This window comes from Ailuropoda melanoleuca, chromosome 10 (assembly GCF_002007445.2).
Source record: "Ailuropoda melanoleuca isolate Jingjing chromosome 10, ASM200744v2, whole genome shotgun sequence".
NCBI lineage: Eukaryota > Metazoa > Chordata > Mammalia > Carnivora > Ursidae > Ailuropoda > Ailuropoda melanoleuca.
The window spans coordinates 17867406-17888991 of record NC_048227.1 but is presented as its reverse complement, the minus strand read 5'-3'; the positions used below and the strand labels follow the sequence as shown (position 1 = coordinate 17888991).

At 54.3% G+C, this 21586-nt stretch overlaps 1 protein-coding gene across 5 annotated transcripts; it reads left to right on the top strand.

The window, feature by feature from the left end:
- The first annotated feature begins 283 nt into the window (after positions 1–283).
- Positions 284–21586, top strand: IL4R (interleukin 4 receptor). Of its 5 annotated transcripts, XM_019809890.2 has the most exons (10): positions 284–907; positions 3428–3515; positions 4560–4698; positions 5627–5778; positions 7125–7276; positions 12028–12184; positions 14788–14884; positions 16592–16670; positions 18068–18117; positions 18989–21586. In XM_019809890.2, exons 2-10 carry the CDS (start codon positions 3446–3448, stop codon positions 20526–20528), a joined length of 2436 nt encoding a protein of 811 aa, XP_019665449.2. In that variant the 5' UTR covers positions 284–907; positions 3428–3445; the 3' UTR covers positions 20529–21586. The 5 variants fall into 5 exon arrangements, with proteins under 5 accessions (XP_019665449.2, XP_034526115.1, XP_034526114.1 ...); XM_034670224.1 differs by lacking the exon at positions 284–907 and having other exon boundaries at positions 3149–3515; positions 4560–4692; XM_034670223.1 differs by lacking the exon at positions 284–907 and having other exon boundaries at positions 3151–3515.

The following is a 21586-nucleotide window of genomic DNA, read 5'->3' as shown; positions in this document are numbered from 1 at the left end:
CCTTGGTTGGGTTTGATGCTTCCTTGCAATCTGTGCACTTGGGGCAGGAACACCAGAGAAGCAATGCTGTGTTTTCAGGGGATTAGTTTCAGAGAGCTCCTGACCTTGATTTGTTCCGTTCCTGACGACCGGTGAAGGCGGTTCCTGCCAGGTTTCTGGATGGAAAGTTATATACAATTGTATTTCTCTATAAAGTATTGTGTGTATAGAACGTTGTGAAGTTAATAAGTATTTTCACTCCTCGATTAATAAGCAATACAAGTCTTGGGGGGAGGTACTTAGAGGCTGCCATGGAAATGGAACTGTCCCCTTCCCCCCACTTGTTGATCTAAAGCAGAACAGACTCATGAGTCCTGTTTAACTCCAAGGGTTACAATCGGTTACTATATATTTATTGCGTTGCTTCAGTTGTGCCCGTTTGAGCCAATGGACACTGTTTAGCTGTGGCTGAGTCCCCACCGCTCCTGGGTGCGTCCTTACTTCTGACACAAGGATTCCAGGCTTATCGTGCACTTTGCCTGCTCCTGGGGTCAGCCACTTCTTCAAGGAGCCCTCGTTCCATTCAGTGTGGAACGGTGCTCGAAGCCAAGACCTGGGTGCTGGCATGACACAATGATCAGGTGTAATGCACGATCCTAGCCAGGGTCCTGGGCTTATAAAGAGCATTATGGAGGCAATTAGCAAGGTGGAACTAGGTAGGGTCTGTGATCTGATGGCAGTAATGCCTCAGGGTTAATGTCCTGATTTTGATGGTTGCCGTGGGAGCTCTGGAGGAGAATGAATGTCCTTGTTTTCTGAAAGATGCACCAGAGTCTTATGGGGAAATTATCCGTTATGGACAACTGAATGGATAAAATGAATACGTGAGAGAGAGACAGAGAGACTGAGAAGGACCGCAAGAGGAAAGGTACGGAGGTGGGCATGGGTTTGGCGTGTTGGAAGGGCAGCAGGAAGTAAAGATGTGCGGGTGGCAGGAGCGCCGTGTGCAGGTGCTGGGGCCAGGTGGAGGGGGAGGCCGGGGAGGTCCTGCGAGCGGATCGCTTCCAACAGGGGCATGAGTCCTTCCTGTGCTCCACACACTGTGCACACCTCGCTTCCTCTCTGCCCTACGCCTGTGAGGTTGAGCTCAGTCTCATTTCCAGGTTGCGGATAAGGAAGCCAGTGCTGTGAAAGATAGGGTAACTGCCTGAACAGCACGCAGCTATCGAGCAGCAGAAGGAAGCCTGGAAGCCAAGCTAGAGACCCACGCGGGGGTGGGGAGGGCAGGTGCTCTCAGCATTGCCGGAACATAGCTCAGTACCTTGCTTTTTAGAGAGCCTTGGGATTATGTGCCGGGATGTTGCGGCAAGAAGTACACACTCCTTCACCCTGTGGGAGTCCACTTTGGAGCATTTTCCTTAACAGAAGTCATCAGTGACCACTGGGACCGTGACTGTGTTAGCTCATTTACCGCTCACCAGACCCCGGTCGGATGGGAGCTGTTCTTAGCTCCTCTTTACAGGGTGGGAAACTGAGGCACAGAGCAGTTTGCTTAAGGCTCACAACCAGTTAAGTGACGAAGCAGGTGTTTAAACCTCAGGAAACCCACTACACAGCCATTGCAAGGAGGGGTACTGGGCAGTATTTCATGGCACAGAAGTAAACACGCTCTGAAACAGAAGACGTTGTACCAGCCCATTCTGCCAAACCAGATATGCACAGAAAAGACTAGAAACGGACGCAAAAAGGTCACCAGTGGTGTTTTCCCAGGTGATGGAATTACAGGCATTCTTTTTGCTTGTTTGCTATGTCCCTCTTATCTAAATTTTCCACAGCGATCACATGTGGCTTTTGTAATACGAGAAAAGATCAATAACATACCTTTAAAAAAAAGAAAAAAGAAAAAAAGATAAGGGGCGCCTGCGTGGCTTAGTTGGTGGAGTGTCCAACTCTGGATTTCCGCTCAGGTCACAAGCAGGTCGTGAGATCGAGCCTGGTGTGGGGCTCTGTCCTCAGCAGGGAACCTGCTTCTCTCGGTCTGCCCCTCCCCCTGCTAGAATACATAAATACATCTTTAAAAAAAAAGAAAAAGAAAAAAAGAAGCTTAAGGCAAGGATCAGAGCAATGTGTGACGGTGGTTCTCCAAGGATGGGCACGGTCGCTGCGCTGTGTATAACAACAAAGCAATAACAATACTAAAGGCTAAAAATCCAATGGTGGACACACAGGGGTTTACTACGAATTTGCTGCTTCGGCTCTACAGTGGTATGGAGTGATATTTAATGATATATTAAATATTAAGTATTTCTTTTTAGGTGCCTGTACTTTCCGATTTTTATTCCCCAGTCATGTATTATGGGATGCCATTAACACAGTAGGGGCGGTGGACAATTCCACTTAAATGCAACACAAAACACAAAGGTCATCTATGGGGTTAGAAGTCAGAGTGGAAGGGTGATGACCCGAGGGGGAATAGCACAAAACCCCAGGAGCGAGTAACAAGAGACGCTTATTACTCAGGCCCGGCGGGCCAGCTTCCCTGGACTTGGCTGAGCTTGCTGGGCTCAGCCAGGCACTTGGGGCCAGACTCGGGTCAGCTGTACAGCGCCACTGAGCTGCTGATAGGCTGAACTCACTCACATGACTGGGGGTGGCTGCCTGTTGCCTAATGCAAACAGGGCTGCTAGAACAGTTCCATGTCACCATTCTCCTGCAGGCTAGCACGGCCGGGTTTTCAAGGCAGTGGTCGTGCAAAAGCTGGCTTCTACAATGCATCTATTTGCTAAGATTCGGCTGGCCAAAGCTAGTCACATGGTTGAGCCCATAATCCAAGGGCAGGGGCAAACGCCTTGCCCAGAGCAGTGGTGGTGGTGGTGGAGACATTGAGAGGTTACATGGATCCAGGAGGGGTGTGAAGAATTGAGGCCATTGATACAAGTCTAACAACAACACACTCAAGCATCATTTTTATTGCATGGATATACCACCATTTATTTAACCAGCTCTATAAAGCTAAACAGATTAACATCTCCAAAGTATATTTCAAGGAATTATAAATCTTTTAGGGGTTTAATTGGGGTTTTAACATACACACACACACACACACACACACACACACACACACACATTCACACAAATAAAGGTTGAGTAGGGAAATAAGTTGGTTAGTGTTGGGTTAGATGAAGAAAAGTTTCTTTGCTGCAGGACTTATCAGAGCCTTCACTTGCAAATGTGCATTATGAACTTCCAAAAGGGTTGCTTAAATTTAGTAGGTCAGGGGGTTTTTTTCAAGTAGTGTCTCTTGCGACAGGCATTCTGTGGTTTCATTCTGGGCTTTGTGCAGTTGTGTTGTATTTCTTGATTATAGAGAAAGATAGATAGGAAGCGAGCTCTGGTGAACACAGAGGGCTCATTGTTGGCACTAACCTGGCTCACTTTCTCTCAGCAGGTATCTTAGGATCTCCCAATGGGGCAGCTTTGCTCTGGGCTCACATTCCCTGTGAGTTGCCTGATCCTGGTATGTGTGGCAGGCTCCGGTAAGTCACCAATTCCCATTCATTCCTTAGTTCCTTCATTCGATCATTCATTCAGCAAATGTTTGTTGGTCATTTAGATGCCAGCCTCCTAGAATAATCAGTAAACAAAACAAAGATTCCAGGCCTCAAGGAGCTTACACTATAGTGGGAGGGGACAGCTAGTGACGAATGGTCCTAATTATAAATACATTGTAAAGACTGTTAGAAAGTGATAGGAAAAGACAGCATGGAACAGAGTAGGGTTGGGGGGGGTGGAGGATCAGATGTGAGTCTCGGACACGAGGTGAGTTTGAGATACTTACTAGAAATCTAAGGCTCTGCCGAACATGGTCAGTCCTTGCAGACTCGTGTCCGCCATGGCTCGGCTGGTGCTGGGCACCAGAGCAAGAAAGTGCTTGCCCGTCTGTGGCTGGGCAGTCTAGAGCCAGGGCAAGGGCTCTCGGGTGATTTGGCAAACCCAGGACACACCCTGCCAGCTTCACACCCAGCTCTGCACCGACCGGTTGGAAGAAATACCCCAACCTTTCATGCTGCCCTTGATACTGCCGACCCAACCGGCAGGCAGAGGACAAGGGCATCTGGGTGGCAAGACCATGGCGGGGGGGGGGGGGGTGGTGGTCAGCCTCCTGAGCACAGAGAGGGGTGGAAGATAGACCAAAATGGAAAACAAATGGATAACAGCCCCTCCTCCTGCTCGCACTGCTCTGGGGCAGATGCCTGTGGTGGTGACTTAGATTAGACATTTCTTAGACTAGAAATTTCCTTTGATTTGGCCTCCAAGGAGCAATTAGTGGACTTTCCAGAAGATAAAGGTAACCCCTGCCGGCTGGGGGTGTTCTTCGGCTTCAGGAATCTCCTAGCCGGCTGAGAAGCTCCGGAGCCCCGTCTTGCCCCCAGCTCCGTGAACACTGGCACGAAACTGTGCCTGGGCCTGTGGTCTCCTTGTTTCGTGACACACTCCTCGGTCCTGTCTGGGCTGGTTTCCAGCTTGTCCCCCTTGCTTGTCTGGCTCTGGCTGCTCAGTGCCCTCCTGTGTCTCCCCAGGGAGTGTTAAGGTCCTGCAGGAGCCCAGCTGCTTCTCTGACTATGTCAGCACGTCTGTCTGTCAGTGGGAGATGGACGGTCCCACCAACTGCAGTGCCAAGCTCCGCCTGTCCTACCAGCTGGACTTTATGGGGTCCGAGTAAGCCTGGGGTGGAGCTGGGATTTGGGGGAGGCTGTGCCCAGAGGGTCGGGGAGAGTGTGTGAGCGGTGGAGTTCACTGTGATGTTTGGGGGACCGTGGAATCCGGGGTACGTTGTTCCTGCTGGGTCACTGGGATAAGCCATGGCACCTGGGCTACTCTTCCAGGCAGTGCTCAGGACATGATCGGGTACCGAAGGCACGCAGTTACAAGGGAACCCTGGCGTATGCTGCACACCAGAATGTAGGGTCCACTGATGGAGGCATTCCATGCTATACCAAGCTGGACAGGTTGTGCTTCGAAGTATGGGACACTGGCCTAGACCAGGGATCTGCAGACTACGGCCCGAGACCCACATCCGGCCCACCACCTGCCTTTGTAAATAAAGTTTTATTGGCACGCGGCCATGCCCGTTCGTTTCTGTATCGTCTCCGGCTGCTTTTGCTCTACAACAGCAGAGATGAATAGTTGGGACACAACCAGTATGGCCCTCAAAGCCCCAGATATTTACTATCTGGCCCTTTGCAGAAGGCGTTCGCTGACCCCTAGCCTAGCCCAGGAGACGTGGGCAGCTGTCCAATGCCTGTGGTCCACTGGGATAAACTGTGCTACCCGGGGGTACACTGGGACACACACACATTGTACGAACTCTTTAGTGCCTTTGTTTCTTCCCTTTCCCAAGTTCCGGGACCATGACCGTGTAAGAGTCGGTAGGAGAGTCCGTGGTGGGTGTGGCAAGTGGCTGTGGCCAGCAAGGAGAGCGGAGCTCGTCTGTTGTCCTCACCACACCCTGGGCCCCAGATCTGGTCCTGGGGGCAGGGCCGTTGGGAAGCTGGCAGAGCGTGTGTCCCTCAGGCATGTCCCAGGGATGCCCGTGGGTTACAGCCCGCCTGAACACGGCAACCTAATGCCACACCTGTGTCTGCAGGAACCGCACGTGTGTCCCCAAGAACCAAGAAGGTGCGGTGTGCGTGTGCAGTATGCTGACGGATGACGTGGTCAGCGCGGACATCTATCAGCTGGACCTGTGGGCTGGGAAACAGCGGCTGTGGGGAGGCTCCTTCCAGCCCAGCAAGCATGGTGAGTGCGGCAGGCTGGAGCTGGCCAGGGTTGGGGGGGGGTGGTTCCCGAACCCCAGCCGGGCTCTGGGGCAGGGGAGGCAGACTCCAGTTGGGGGAATGAGGTGTAAGCAGTCTTCTGCGTATTTGCAGACGTGATGAGATTTTTGCCCCTTTCCGGGCCTCAGTCCTCCCATCTCTGAAATAGGACTGGGCTTCATAGTACATCAGGTCCTCTTCAGCTTTGCTATTTCAACCACCTGAATTTAAGTGCCCAGATTGGGGTCATGCTTGCTGCAGAGCAAAACTGAGCTGGGCACTGTCCTCCACCCTCTGTCGCCTGGTCCACTCCTGCTTCTTCAGATGGTCTGGACCATGAAAGGCTGACATCCTGGTAGCCCGAGTCCCCGCAGCAATTTGCCATGATTCTGCTGTGGTGTAGTGATGGGAGTTTAAAACACCATTTATTGCTGTGTGACCCTGGGCAAGTCACATTACCTCTCTGAGCCTCATTTTGCAGAAGAGAGTTCTCCCCATTTTACAACTGAATATAATAGAGAGAAGGCAAGTAACCTGCCTAAGGTCACAGAGCTACTAAGCCACAGAGGAGAATTCTCGCAAGAATCCACAGAGCTCAGGGCTCAGCAGTTCCTGAAGGGCCCGCTCATGCCGCCCACAGTCAGTGCACTGTTTAAACAGACCAGTGAACGAACCCATGAATTCAAATCATTTCTGCACATGTACACTGATTTTAATACATATTACATACTTATGATCTCCTGGATAAGATTGCTTAAGAGGAGACAGGGTTTGAAAACACATGAATCAAAATACACAAAAACAGTGAGTAATAACATAATACATAGCTGTGGCCAAACATGGGCAGGACAAAGGTGAAAAAGGCAAATTTGGGGTTAGTTTGGCTCACACGTTTTACATTTCACAGTAGAAAGCTGGTTAATAATCACGAGGGCTAAGTAGAGTCTTTAGCTACGTTATAACCAGTATTATGGTTGTCGTTCTCTGCTGAGACTCAGTCCATGTGGGATTCCAGAAATGTGCTATGGCGGTGTGGTTGACTAAAAATCTAAAGATGTATTTATTTATTTGAGAGAGGGAGGGAGGAGTAACAGAGGGAGAGGGAGAGACTCGCAAGCAGACTCCCCGCTGAGCAAGGAGCCCGACACGGGGCTCGATCCCCTGACCCTGAGACCATGACCTGAGCCCAAACCAAGAGTCGGACACTTAACCGACTGTGCCACCCAGGCACCCCCACAGTTGACTAACAATGACCGTGACCTGTGTCCCGTGGGTCATCCCCCTCCCCGTACCCGGACAAGAGCCTCACCAGGCACTGCTTCTCCACAGTGAAGCCCAGGCCCCCCGGGAACCTCACGGTTCACCCCAACGTCTCCCACACGTGGCTGCTGATGTGGACAAACCCGTACCCTACCGAGAATCACCTGTACTCCGAGCTCACCTACATGGTCAACATTTCCAATGAAAACGACCCCACGGACGTGAGTGTGTGCGCTGGGGGGTTCCTCCACACCTTGTGGGAGTCGGGCAGGGGGAGACTTGGGCCCTGGGGCCCGACTGTAAACTCGGGGACCTAGAGCCTGGCTTCCACTCTGGCTGTGTGCTGGGTTCAGTCCTTTTTAATGGAGAGAGGAAGCCGCAGGCTCAGAGCCTTCCCCGCCAGAGAACCAGTTCAGCCATCATTTAACGCCGTCGTTTGGTCCTCATTGCATTGACTCTTATAGGATGCTAATAGCATCTGGTATGGGCTCTGCCATCACAACAGTGATTGTGGGGTTGCTTTTTAAATGAATGTAGCGACAGGTTTTTAAAAGGGAGAACTGATGGGCAGCAAACTATCCAGTAAATACTAGCAGGGGCTGTACATGGCGGGTGGCTTGGTTCCCTTCCCTTTTAGTTTCCTGTGGGGATAGAGTTTATTTCCTGTCACCCTCATTTCCCCCTCACGCATCCCCAGGGGAGGGACAGCGTCAGAGCCCCACAGAGCTGGGTTCCAGTACCTGCTTCCACTCATCAGCTGTGTGATCCTGGCCCTGGTGGGTAAACTCCTCATGCCTCCGTTGTCTCATCTGTAACATGGGGCTAGCAAGGGTACCTACTCCATCGGCTACCAAGAGTGCTGAGTGTGTGACACAGACAGGCTCCCCTGCCGGGCACCCAGTGTGTCGTAAACACTGTTCTCCTTTTCTCCCGAGCGCCGCAGGCCTCGGAAAGCCCCATCTGCCTTGCCCTCCCACACCTTGGTCTAGAACTCGCTACGTCAGACTCACCAAGGGCCTCCTCTGAGGCACGCCTCGTGTCCTGAGACTGAGGCTGGCCTGGCTTCTGCTTCCAGGCTCCACACATCTTAAACTCCCACATCAGCCTCTGTGGCTGCTTCCTGTCTTCCTACCTCAGCCAGGGAGGGGGTGGGGGTTGATTCACATCTCTCAGGCTCTCAGGTGTGGTTTCCCCCCTGGCACCAGGTCACGGGGCCCCTGTGTGGGGTGGGATTGGGAATGGAGCAGCCGGGCTCTCCCAGCGAAGGCTCAGAAAGCATGGGGAGGAGCTGCACAGATGCCAAAGAGAGAGAGGCAGGCTCCATTTTGTAACTAAATCCCCTCCCCATGTTCTGGGAAGTGCAAGGCTTATTAAGAGGGGAGAGAAGGGTGTGACCTATAAGGTCCAAAGAAATGTTCCTTATTTGCTTATCGTGGCTGGCTCCAGGTTCCGGGACTCTGTCCTGCCCTTGGCCCGCTCTATTCTGTATTGGCTTCATTTTTAAGCAGGCTCTTCCCTCATGTAGTGGCCAGCGTATCCACCAGGAGCTCCATGCTATGTGCTAGCTACCTGCTAAAGCCACACTGGGAGAGGTTTTTCTTTCCCGAGAGTCCCAGTAAAAGTTCTGGGGGCGACGCTCAGGTGCCCAGCTTGGCTCACATGCAAATCTCTGCACCTGGTGCAGGCTGTGGGCAGGAAAGAGGGTGCTGGTGCTGTGCTCTGATTGGCCAGAGGTGAGTCACGTGCCCACCCCAGAATTGCAGGTGGGGTCAGCTCCACCCAAGCCAGCTGGGTGGAGAATGAGGGAGGGGTGGTTCCCCAGCAGAAACTCCGGGGAAGGAGAAACAGGAACAGGGCTGGCGGAGACACACAGTCCGGCTTATTAGGACCTGGCCCCGGAATCTAGGCAGCAGGTAGAATTAACCAGTGTACCAGGCTCTGGCTCACTTGTCAGATACACGCTCAAGGCTGCCCAGGGCCTCAGAATTCTGGGTCCAGCTTCTCATGTTGGTGGGGTGGAGGCTATCGAGACACCCCTCACCCATCCCTCCCTTCCCCTGGGACAGACCCAACCTATAGAATTCCCCTCATTGGTCATTGGCCAGAGCTGGTCACGTGCTCCTCTCTAACCAATCACAGGCTAGGGAATGGAATGGCCACCATTGGTCTCGACCAGTAAGGATTAGCCCTGGAGCTGGAGTCACGAGGTTACCATCCTGAGCTTTGAGTGCCTGACCGCAATGGCTTAGATGCTGGGTGCCTGTCCAGTCTGGTTTGCTACCTCCTTGCAGACACCAGCTGTGGCTCAGAGTGGATGGGACCAATTCTTTTTTTTTTAATTGACGTATAATTGATATACAATATTATACTAGTTTCAGGTGTACAACAGAGTGATTTGACATTTGTACACATTGCAAAATGGTCCCCGCAATGAGTCTAGTTACCACCTGTCACCATACGAAGTGAATAGACTATTAGTAGCTGTAGTCTCCATGATGTACGTTCCATAGATGGGGTCCGTTCTAAGGAGACATCTTAGAAGTTTGCTGTGGGATTGGAGGGATAAAGCTACTCAGGGTCCTGGATGATTTCTGGACAAGGTTCCATGAAGGAGGGGGAGTTTTGGCGTTGGCATTGAAGGCTGTATAGGAGTTTTCCAGATAGGGAAGGAAGGGATGGGTAGGCTGCATGGAGGGAACCACACGAGCAAAGGCTTGGAGGTATGAAGATGCGTGGCATCTCTTGAGGAATATGGGTGTGGCAGTGTGTGCAGGGTCATGGATGCCACGCTTGTGGTCTTAATGGTTCCCATTTCCTGCATGCCTGAAATGTGCTAGGCTCAACCCGGATCACTGTCGGCTGAGAAAGCCTTGCAGGTGGGAGGGTGCTGGTCTCTTCACTTTAGTGACAAGGAAACTGAGGCACGGAGAGTTGGACTGACTCAGCCAGGGTCACTGGAAATGGCAGGGCTGGGGTCGGAAGCCAGGATTGGAATTCCAGAGCCTGTGCTGTTTCTGCCGCCTTGGATCTTTCTCTCAGGGGCGGCCTCCCAAACACCTGGCTTCTTTGTTGAAACACAAGCCCCAAGTAGATCCTTGGAAGCTCCAATTTCTTTTCTGTTTCTTAGTAAAACATTTCCCAATCCCTTAGTCCTCTCCAGGGTATATGATTCCTTTGGAGAACTAGGTCCAGCTGTTGCTTCCTGCTTACTCATATTTAGAAAGAGAAGAGGACTGTGAGTTGAGTATCCTTGTCTTCCTGCTTTCATTTCCTCCCTCAGCCCCTACCCTGACCTCAGCTCCACTGGGAAGCTCCAGCTGCCCCCCAGTCTCTCCAGCGACCTGTTGGGGTTCTGTGCAACAACGCCCTTCGGCTCGCTTTACACCAGACCATTTCTCCAAATGTGTTTCCAACCCCCAAGCAGAAGCAGAGCTGAAAAGGGACAAACCTGGCAGGGAAAGGAGCCCCGGGCTGAGGATTCGGGCTACTCCCATGCTATCAGACTTGATCTGGCACATAGATTTTATTTCATTTTTTAAAGTTTTTTTAAATAAAAGTAATACATGTAGTAAAAAAATTCAAATGGTATGAAAGGACTTAGAATGGAGATATGTTTCTCTTGTGACCCCAGCCTCCAGTTCCTCTTCCCAGAGTTGACCACTGCTCCCATCTCCTGCCAGGAGGTCAAGGAAGGCCAGGCTAGAGCCAGCAGAGGCCTTGGAGGCATGTGTGTCCTTCCAGAGAGTGTATGCATGGACAAGCAAACGTGTGCGTTTGTCACTGTTAGTTTTCTCTCGCTATATAATATTATCACCACAAGCATAGCTGCTTTAAACAGCATGTATTTTATTGACTCACAGCTTCTAGGAGCCAGGAGTCTGGGTGAGGCTTAGCTGGGACCTCAGCTCAGGCTCTTGCAAGGGTGCAGTCAAGGACTCGGCTGCGGTTGTGGTCTCATCCGAGGCTCGACGGGGGAAGATCTCTCCTGCATGTCAACTGTGATGTTGACAGCATTGTTCCTTACAGGCTGCTGACTGGGGGCCATAGGTTCTCACTGGCCCTTGGTGGGAGGGGCCCTTCCCTGTTGTCGTCTCAAAACCAGCAAAGGAGAGAACATCTCCTAGCCAGTTGGAATTATAGCCCACGCATGTGGTCCCTACCTACCCATCACCTTTGCTTCATTCTATTGAATAGGAGCAGGTCACAAGTCCCACCCACACTGAAGAAGAGGGGATTACACAGGGGTGTGATACAAGATGGGGACCAGGGGGCCATCCTAGAGTCTTTTTTTTTTTTTAAACAAAAAATGGCAAACAACACATATTAATTTTCATTTACCTTCTAACAGGTCTTAGAAGTCCCTTCCCAGCAGTTGAGCAGGGCTGAGATTCTAGGCCAGAGTTTGGGTTTGAGTATGAAGGCTCCAGAGAGCCCACAGAGGAGAGAGAGGGACATAGTGACTTTTTCTGTGCTGTAGAAAGGTCTCTGTCATGCTTCCTGCATGCCAGGCCCTGTCCTCTGTGTTTACCTGTTTTAACCTTCACAACAACCCCTGGGGGGGGTGTGGACTTCTATTATCACCATGTTGCAGACGGATCATATCAAGGTCTAGAGAGGTTATGTCACTTCCCTAGGGTCACACAGCTAGAAAGTGACAGTTGGGTCTCTTACCCTCATTCTACAGATGAGAAAACGAAAATTCAGCTTGCCCCAATATTGTTGTATAGCTTATCATGGAGCCAGGAGGGTGGGGGGAAATGGGGCGAGGGCCAATTCTCTGACTCCTCTCGCTTGACTCTGGTCACAGTTGTGGAGGTGGCAAAGAAAGGCCTGAAAGTGGAGGACTAACCAAATGCCCAGGCTGGTGGCTCTTACACGCCGTGGGCTCAGCTAAGGAGACAGCGGCCGGGGTGGGAGCTGGTACGTCCTCTCCCCCAAGCTGGCACACTGACTTGTTCCTGTCCTCTACCAGTTCAGAGTCTATAACGTGACCTACATGGGGCCCACTCTCCGTGTGGCGGCCAGCACCCTGAAGTCTGGAGCTTCCTACAGCGCACGAGTGAGGGCTTGGGCTCAGAGCTACAACAGCTCGTGGAGCGAGTGGAGCCCCAGCACCACGTGGCTTAACTGTGAGTATCCGCAGGGAGGCGTGAGCGGGGGGCCCGTTTGCTCTCTGTGGCCAGACACCTCCTGTGGTTGAGCGTCCACGTTGCCATCACGTCGAGTGCCTCTGACCGCGGGTAACAGGATTACTACTGACCTGGTGTACCGGTCAGGGTAGGTAGGCTAGGCTGCGGTAATAAATGAGCCCGCAACTGCTCTAGAAACACTGTAGTAGGAATGTATCTCTTGCTCACGGAACAGTCCCAGCATGAACTTAGCTGGTTGGTGGCGGGTTTTCCTCCCTGTGGTTCCCTCATTCCCTAGGACAAAGATTCTTACCCTCTGTGTGTCATGGACCCCTCTGGCCGTCCGGGGAAGCCTGTGGACCCCATCTCGGAATACGATTTTCAGATGTAAAAAATAAAAAAACGTAGGATGACAAGGGAAACTAACTTTATGAAATGAGGTTATGAAAATATTTTAAAATATATTTGTTCTCTAGGAATATGGGCTTTATTAGCACTATAAAAACAAGATCTGGCGGTACTTCTAAATACTGTCATTTTCAGAGTAGGCAAGCGTCAGTGATCTTTTGTTGATTTCTGTCGGTGCTGAGTGGCTGATGCTGTTACAATTATGCTTTGCTCTCTCCATCCCTAATGGGAGGACACGCGAGCTATCAGAACCTAGTGAAAATAAAGAGGTCATTTCTTTCGCATCAAGTTCCCAGACCCCCAGATTCTATCAGGAACCTTGTTGGAGATCTGCGGACCCCCAAGTTCAGAACCCCTGTTCTAGCGCCCTGCCATCACCTGCATCCAGCCAGCAGAAGGAGAATGGGAACAGAAACCACACCTGCTTCTTAAAAAAACCCCGAGCCCAGAAGTGACACACATCACTTCCTCTCAAATTTTGTTGGTGGAACCAGTCCCATGGCCACACGTAGCTGCAAGGGATTCTGGGACATCAGTCCCTCACTCGGTAGCTGCCTCCCCCAACCACTCTTTGCAACACTGTTCCTCGTGGCTTTTTGCAACAGAAACATTGAATTATGTCATGTAAGATGAAGTTTTACCTGGGGACCTTTTCTAGTTTATACGGCAGCTCAGTGATGTCCCGCCCGAGGCTTGTCTTCTTTCCCTCTGTCCTCCCTAGCATGATAGCGTTTTATCCTTTGACTCGTTACCCCATGGCCCCAATGTGGCTGCCGCACACACCCTCCTCCCCCAGGGATGAAGAGAAACGAAAGGCTGCCACAAGCAAGTGTACCTTGCGCATCTCTTTCTTTTATCAGGAAGCAAAAATCTTACCGGAAGCTTCCCTAGCGGACTTCCCCTTATATCTCATTGGCCGGGACTGTCACAGAGCCTCTCCCAGCGGCAAGGGAGGCTGGAAGCTCAGACATCTGGGAAGGAGAGTAGGGTAATCATGACTGGCCCAAACCTCGAGGGGGGGGCACATTGCTCCCTCCCTGGCAAAGAAGAGTGGGTGTAGCTGTTGGGTAGGGGGGCTGCTTCAAGCACCGTCTATACCATGGAAGAGGAATAAGGGCTGTTGTCAAGATTCAGTGAGAGAAGGGTCTTCAAGGTGCTGGGCACAGTGGCCGTTGGTGGGTACCCCAGCCAAACGCCCCCACACCCCCTCAGCATTGCTCATCTCGTCCCGTGGCTGTGGGCTGCAGTCTCCATAGGTAGGATCTGCTTTGCGTGTATCCCTCTGGGACGCGGCACAGCGCCCGGCACACGGTAAGTCCTGGGTGCAGTTGCGTCACATCGATCTGATTCTACCATTGGCCTGGGGAAGGGAAGAGAGAGGGAGAGAAACGGCTTGTAGGGAACATGGACGAGGGGCTGGACGCTCCTGCGTTATTTCCACATATCTGTATCGAGCCCCTGCTGCAAGCCTGGCCCGGGGCTCGAACCTGGGGAGTCAGCGGTGAACAAAACAGACAAAAAGCCCTGACCTCATGGGATTGACATTCTGGAGGGGAGACAGAAAATAAGCGAAGAGAAAAATAAATCAGAGAACTCTCGATCCAGATGACAGTAGGTCTGGGGAGAAAATAAAGCAGGGCGAGGGCGTGGAGGGAGGGGAGGGGACGGCAGGAGAGAGGACGTGGGGGAACTTTCTGGAGCAGGTGACCGTGAAGTGACAGCCAGCTGTATACATTCACCAGCAAAGGCTTCCAGACGGGCGGGCCCTATTCCGAGTTCTCTGTGTATTACATCGTGTAATCCCCGTGACAAGCCTATGACATAGTGGTGTATTAACCCCGGTATACAGACGAGGCCCAGAGAAGCTGGGTCACCGCAAGGATATGACAGGGTCAGGCTTTGAACTCCTGTCGTCCAGCTCCAGAGTCCCTGTTCTTGACCTCTGGGCTTCAGGAAAGAGCGAGCAGCAAGTTCAAGATCCTGGGGTGGCACCGAGCTTTGGATGAGCAGGGGACAGTGAGGCGGCCGTGTGACAAAGGCTCAGAAGGAGGGGATGAGGTGGGAGAGCTTGGTGGCAGCCAGCTCATGCAGGGTCTCAGACGACCCTTTCCCAAGGCTTCAGTCTCTAGCTCTGGGAAGCATCGAGCAGGTGGTGCCCGGCACGATGCAGGCTCACGGCTTCCCTCCAATTCCAGATTACGAGCCCTGGGAGCAGCACCTGCCGCTTGGCATCAGCATCTCCTGCCTTGTCATCCTGGCCATCTGCCTGTCCTGCTACGTCAGCATCATCAAGTGAGTCCTGGGCTTCGGCACCCGGTGCCACCGAGCCGGCCGCCCCGGGGTGTGCAGTGGGTGGGAAGCCCCCCTCTGACCTGTCAGCTTCCGGTCCCTTCGTTCAACAATAAGTATTTATGGAGCAGCTACTATGCACGGGGCATGGAGGCAAGAGTCGAGAACGAGGCTGATGAGGTCCCTGGGCTCCTTGTGGGGACACAGAAGACACCAAGTTAACCAGTAACCACAGCTGATTTCCATAGCGATCTGGGTGCTGAAGGGAATTTACCAGGGAGAAGGGAGAAGTGTTTGGGGTGGTATTTTGGACGGAGAGGCCAGGCAGGCCCCCCTGAGCTGAGGCCTGATGGGGAAGAATGAGCTGGTGAAGGACCTTCCTCTGGCAGAAGGGAGAAGGGTCCCCCTGGGGACCCGGGGTGTGGTCCACACACTCGGGGCACGTGGCAGTAGACAGAGGAATGCTAGACAGTCACCCCGATGGAGTCTGGAGATCTGGGTTCAGATCCTGACCTTGGAGCTCGGTAGCTTTCTGGCCAACGAGAGGCTGACCCTCTGTCCATCTTGGGTCCCACCTTTGCAGGTTAAAGGAGCGTATTTCATGGGTCCCGAGAGAGTCTTGGATCACCATGGGTGGGGAGGGTAGAGAAGCCTTGTTTCTAGTGAGCTCAGGCGCTTGGAATCCTGGTGTCTCATGGCCTCAGCTCTCCCATCCCTGAAATGGGTCTGGCAAGCCCTAGCGAGCCCCGTAAGGCTTAGCGATGGCTGGGGATTGGCTGAGAGAAGGCGTGTTGCACTTAGCAGCCACGCAGCTAGTGTGTAGGGAATGCAGGCTCCCCTCTTCATGTCTTGTCACTGATGGCTCTGCATGACCCCAGGCTGGTCGTCTCCCCTTCTCTGAGCCTCAGTTTCCTCTTCGCCTGTCCCCCCTCCTGCCAGGAAGGCCCTTTCCCCAGGCAGCGCTGTGGTTCCCACTCTACCTTCAGTCGCCGGTCAGAAGTCACCTCCGAGAGGCCTTCTTGGATCACGCTCTCCATTCCCTACTCCTCCCCATCGTCTTTATTTTTATTCGTGACACTTAAGTAACTATGGCTGATGTCTGTCTTTTCTAGAAGGTCAGTTCTGCAAGGGCAGGGATTTTTGTCTGTCTTGTTCACTGCTGTGTTCCCGACATCTGGCCCAGGGAGTGGCACATAGTAGGTGCTCAATAAATGCATGCAGCCCGATCGAGTGGAGTGGACAGGGGCCAATCGGAGGCGATCTGAGAACCTCCCCTCCCAGCGCCAGATACTCTGTGGCTCCAGACAGACCTGGGCAGAGAGAGGAAGTATGTTTCTCTGGGTGTCCTCAGCTTTTGAGACCATCCCAGGCCTCTCCTGGGCACCTTGCCGTCGGCCGCCCCAGGGAGGGGATTGTGATGGGGAAACCCAGAATTTTCTGTCTGCCGCTTGGGTTTCTCCTAATTTCCTGGGACTTGTTCCCCCCAAGGACAGAGGCGGCCACGTCAGGAACTCCATCCTCCTGGGGCGTGAATCTGGCTCTTCTAACCACAGTCCAGCTGTCACTTCCTTTCTGGGCCTCAGTTTCTTCCTCTGTAGAATGGGGTTAGGGCAAGACATCCGAGAACCACTCAGCGTGGTCTCTGACCCGGTCATGGAAGGAGCATCAGCCTGGCCATGACGTCCAATACCTCTTCCTTTTCTTTTTCAGAATTAAGAAAGGATGGTGGGACCAGATTCCGAACCCAGCCCACAGCCCCCTAGTGGCCATAGTCATACAGGACCCACAGGTAGGAGTGGGGGCTGGGGAGGGCGCTTAGGACTGCGCGCGGGAGGAGATCAGATTCAAAGCCGCTGGGGTGTTAAGGATCTCTGGTGGCTTTTGGAACTGCCCATGGGAAGTCAGGAAGGTTCCAGGCTTTCAGCAGCTTCGTGTGGTCACTAGGAGCCCAGTGGCCTTTGCTCCCCACCCCTTGGCTCCCATGGCTACTCTTTTAGCTGGAGAGAGCTCCTCTGGGTTGGTCCCTTGGTTTCTTACCTCCCTTGGAAGGAGGTGACCCATGAGGTCACCTCCGTGTCATCTCCTGGAGAGGTGCCTGTACCAGGGCAGGAAGCTACAGGGTGGGGGAGAGAGGGGAACAGGCTTCCTGTATCTTCCCCTTATGAGCAGAAAACTGCCCCCAGTGCACCAGCAAATCTCTCCTCAATTCTCATTGGTCTGAATGGTGCCACATGCCTGTCCTGAGGGCATTCACCAGTAGCAGAGTGGGAATACCTGGAGAACAGCCACATGGCCACCCCCGAGCTAGGGGTGGGCCAGATTCTCCAACGAGATGACCATGTGGGGTTTCCCTGGGCAATCAGGGTTCTCTAGGAGGGAGGGAAGGGGGCATACAGGCCCTGTCTAGAACAGCCGAGTGTCCTCACATCTCCCGAGTGATTCTGGAGTCCAGAGGTGCTGGCTCTGAACCCCAGCTCTGCCGCTTACCTGCATTGTGGCCTTGGGCAAGTTGCTTAACTTCTCTGAGCCTCAGTTTCCTCGTGAGGGCTGTAATTGTGCTTAACTAACCGATGTTGGAATTCATGAAGCCAATACCTATAAAGTAGATATCACGGGGTCCTACACACAGTAGGACCTGCTGTTCACAGTCTCAGCTTCGCTGTGTCACAGATCAGCCCACAGTTCAGAGACAAGAACCACTGATGGAGCCCTTGCTTCAGCAGGCTGGCAGTTTGGGCTCCATGCGGTGGTGCGGGCAGAGGGATCCGGGCTGGGCCCCTTCCCAGGGGACTCACTCAGAGGTCTGGAAGTTGACTGACTCTCACCTGCAGCATGGGGGTGACTAAGCCGTGTCTGTCATCCTCGAGCTGGCTGACGCAGTGTCACTTCCACGGCATTCTCTCCGTCAAGGCCAGTCCCCCGATGAGGCCAGATTTGAGGGGTGGGGGGAGCTTCAGAGGCCCACGGCCATTTTTACCGTCAGCCCCAGCACCTTAGTATCAGGACAGTCTCACTGATTCCTGGGAGGCTGAGGCTCAGAGAGCTGAAGTGACCCGATCGGACCTCCGGCTGGTGTGATGTCAAGCCTAACTGCCATTTTGCAGCAGACATCGCTGTGCATCGCTGTGTGCCAGCCTGGGCTGCAGGGCCTCTCCACCTGTTTCACTGGCTGTCTCTGTATTTTAGGTGTCACTGTGGGGGAAGCGGTCCCGAGGCCAGGAATCCGCTAAGTGCCCGTATGTATATGAACTTGGGTCACAGCCTATGTGGAGGTGGAAGGGGTTGGAATTGGGGCAGTGGGCCCACCTGAAGAGTGGGGTCCCACCCCACCTCCACGTGTGCCTTTTCCTCCTTAGCATCTAGCACTTGTCCTGTGATATTGGGCTTGGAGAGGTGGCAGGAGGAGGGGTGGTCTGGGGAGGTGGGCATGGTGGCTAAGCCCCCTGAGTTTCACCCGGGGGGGGGCGGTCAGGCCCATGCAGAACCCCCTTGGAAATGTGCAGTCTGGCCTGAGCAAGGCTGATAGAGGTCACCAGCTGGACAGTGGCTACAATGTTGGCGTAATTACATACTGGTTGGCAGATAGCCGCCATCTAGAATCCTTGAGTATCTGATCACCACCCTGGCCTCCCATCACCTCCATCACTGTCTCCTCCCTCAGGGCCTCCCGGACTGTCACAAGCCAGTCACTAAAGGGTTGATAGCTGGCCCAGCAGGGGGCTCCAGAACACCGCCCCAGCCTAGGACTCCACGGCCACAGTCATAACTTAGGCGGTGGTATTGATAAATATTTTAAATTGACAAGTATTTTAAATATCATCGTCCCTGACAGAGACGTTTCCTTGTTCAGCAGACTGAGTTTGTATTAGCTGCCAGGTGATGTGCGTCTTCCAGAAATTCCAGAGTAAAACACAGGCCCCGCCTTCAAGGAGCTCCCAGGGTAGCAGTGGAGACAGACTGGTAGATCATTGGTGATGAAGTCGGGAGGCATGTCTGCAATAGACAGCCGTCAGTCCGGGATGATTTCAAAGCTGAGCTTTGAAGGGGGAATAGGGTTTTTCACGCGGAGAAACTGAATCCCGAGCAAACTTTCCTCTGCTCTCGCAGACACTGGAAGAGCTGTCTTACGAAGCTCCTGCCCTGTTTACTGGAGCACGGCGTGGACAGGGACGAGGAGTCCTCTAAGACCGCCAGAAACGCGCCTTTCCAGCCTCCTGGAAAAGCAGCCTGGCGCCCTGTGGAGGTGAGCAAGACCGTCCTCTGGCCAGAGAGCATCAGTGTGGTGCAGTGTGTGGAGCTCTTTGAGGCCCCGGTGGACAGTGAGGAGGACGAGGAGGTGGAAGAAGATAAAAGAAGCTTCTGCCCATCGCCCGAGGGCAGCGGGGGCAGCTTCCAGGAGGGCAGGGAGGACATCGCGGCCCGGCTGACAGAAGGCCTCTTCCTGGACCTTCTCGGGGGGGAGAACGGGGGCTTTTGCCCACAGGCTCTGGAGGAGTCCTGCCTTCTTCCTGCTCCAGGAAGTGAGGGCTCTCAGGGGCGCTGGGCTGAGTTCCCAGGGGCGGGGCCGCAGGAGACCTCGCCCCAGGGCCGGGAGCAGCCTGTGCACCCCGAGTCCACCCCTCCGGCCTCTCCGACCCAGCGGCCAGCCAGCCCAGCTTTCCTGGAGATGCCCCCCGTCATCGCAGACAACCCCGCCTACCGCAGCTTTGGCAGCCTCCTGGGCCAGTCCCTAGCCCCCGGGGAGGCTGACTCGGAGCCAGAGCTGGCCGAACGCCCTGGGGAAGCGGACCCCGGCATCCCCTCCGCCCCCCGGCCCTCGGAGCCACCGGAGAGCTGGGAGCAGATGCTGCGTCAGAGTGTCCTCCAGCACCAGGCGGCCTCGGCCCCTGGCCCCGGCCCCGGCAGCGGCTACCGGGACTTCGCGGGCGCTCTGAGGCAGGGCAGCGCCCCCGACGAGGGGGTGGCGGGCTTCGGCCCTTCCGGGGAAGCGGGGTACAAAGCCTTCTCCAGCCTGCTTCCAGGGACATCTGGGGGCGAGGCCAGCCATAGGGAGGGAGGCTACAAACCCTTCCAGAGCCTCACTCCAGGCGGCCCTGGGGCCCCCATCCCCATCCCTGTCCCCCTGTTCACCTTTGGACTGGACGTGGAGCCACCACGGGGCCCTCAGGACTCGCTCCTCGCAGCCAGCGCCCCAGGGCACCTGGGTGTGGAGCCGGCGGGGAAGGGAGGGGACAGCCACAAGACCCTGCTGGCCCCGGAGCAGGCCACAGATGCCCTCAGGGACGACCTGGCCAGCAGCATCGTCTACTCGGCCCTCACCTGCCACCTGTGCGGCCACCTGAAGCAGTGGCACGGCCAGGAGGAGCGTGGCCAGGCCCACATGGTGCCCAGCCCCTGCTGTGGCTGCTGCTGCGGGGACAGGTCCTTGCCCCTAGTGAGCCCCCTGAGGGCCCCAGACACCCTGCCAGGTGGGGCTCCACTGGAGGCCAGCCTCTCTCCAGCCTCCCTGGCACCCTTGGGAGCCTCAGAGGAGGGCAAGTCCTCCCTGTCCTTCCAGCCTGCCCCCAGCAATGCGCAGAGCTCAAACCAGACCCCCAAAAAGGTGGCCATGCTCTCCACAGAGCCCACGTGCACGAGCGCTTCTTAGGTGTGTCCTCGCCTCGCTGCCGTCTACGGGGGCGGGCCGGGCCCTAGCCATGCCCACGACAGGCCTCCCCCTGGAAGGGGGCTGGGCTGGCAGATTCACGGAAGACTTGGAAAAGCCCAGTATGAAGTTGTGAAGGGGTCTGATGCGGGGGTCCCGAGACCAGACCCCCACCCCATCTCCCAGCCTTGGCCCGGGCTCAGCACGTCCCATGGGAGTGGGTGGCGCAGGGCAGAGGCAGCTTCAGAGATCGGGAATTCCTTGGGCACCTCGGCTTGCGCACCAGCTATTGGCCACATCATCAGTCCCCAGCTTGTCCAGGGTGCTGTCCCTGCCATGCCCCCCCAGGCCTGCTCTGTCCACCTCATCGCCCTGGTACTCTTGTCTTGCCCAGTTCTGGGATTAGCTGCTGCTGTCCCATGGATTGGACGCCAAGCCCAGAAACTAACCAAGCCAGCGCGGGAAGGACTTGGTAGGCCTTGGGAAATGGATGGGACATTGAAGTCTGGGAAGGGTAGTCATTTGCCCAGATGCCCATTCATTCAACAGACCTTCCTAGGGTTGACACTGGAGGGGGGGATCTGCGCTGGGGGGCCGGGGGGAGCGGTGCTTTGTCAAGTGTGGACAACAGACACAAAAGGACACGGAAGATTGTGATCGCCAAGCCACGACAAGTCGCCGTTAGGTTCCCACACAACTGTAAGACTGGGGGCTCCTATGAAGCACGGGATCCCCAGAATAAACACAGCCACCTTGGGGCCGCTCTGTGCCCCCACAGATGCTTGCTGGCAGCCATGGAGTGGCCAGACAAAAGGCGTGGCTCCCCTCCGGTGACCCGGCGGAGCTGGGCATTCCAGACCACACCAGGCACACTACGCCTGCACATTGACCTTCCCCTCGGGTTAAGTAATGCTTGTTTGCGTCTCAAAGATTATTTTATCACCCGGTATTTGTCTAGGCTGGGGAGGGTGGAATAGGAGGGTGTGGAGTTTTGTATAAATAAAGGCTCTTTATCTCCTTCCCCGCCCCCCATTCATTAAACAAACATACAGTATGCCAGA

Excerpts from the sequence above, each read along its gene's own strand:
- IL4R (XM_019809890.2), top strand. The coding sequence starts at position 3,446 with ATGGGGCAGCTTTGCTCTGGGCTCACATTCCCTGTGAGTTGCCTGATC. Across the intron at positions 3,516-4,559 it reads GGTATGTGTGGCAGGCTCCG|GGAGTGTTAAGGTCCTGCAG; the intron begins GTAAGTCACCAA and ends GTGTCTCCCCAG. Across the intron at positions 12,185-14,787 it reads CAGCACCACGTGGCTTAACT|ATTACGAGCCCTGGGAGCAG; the intron begins GTGAGTATCCGC and ends CTCCAATTCCAG.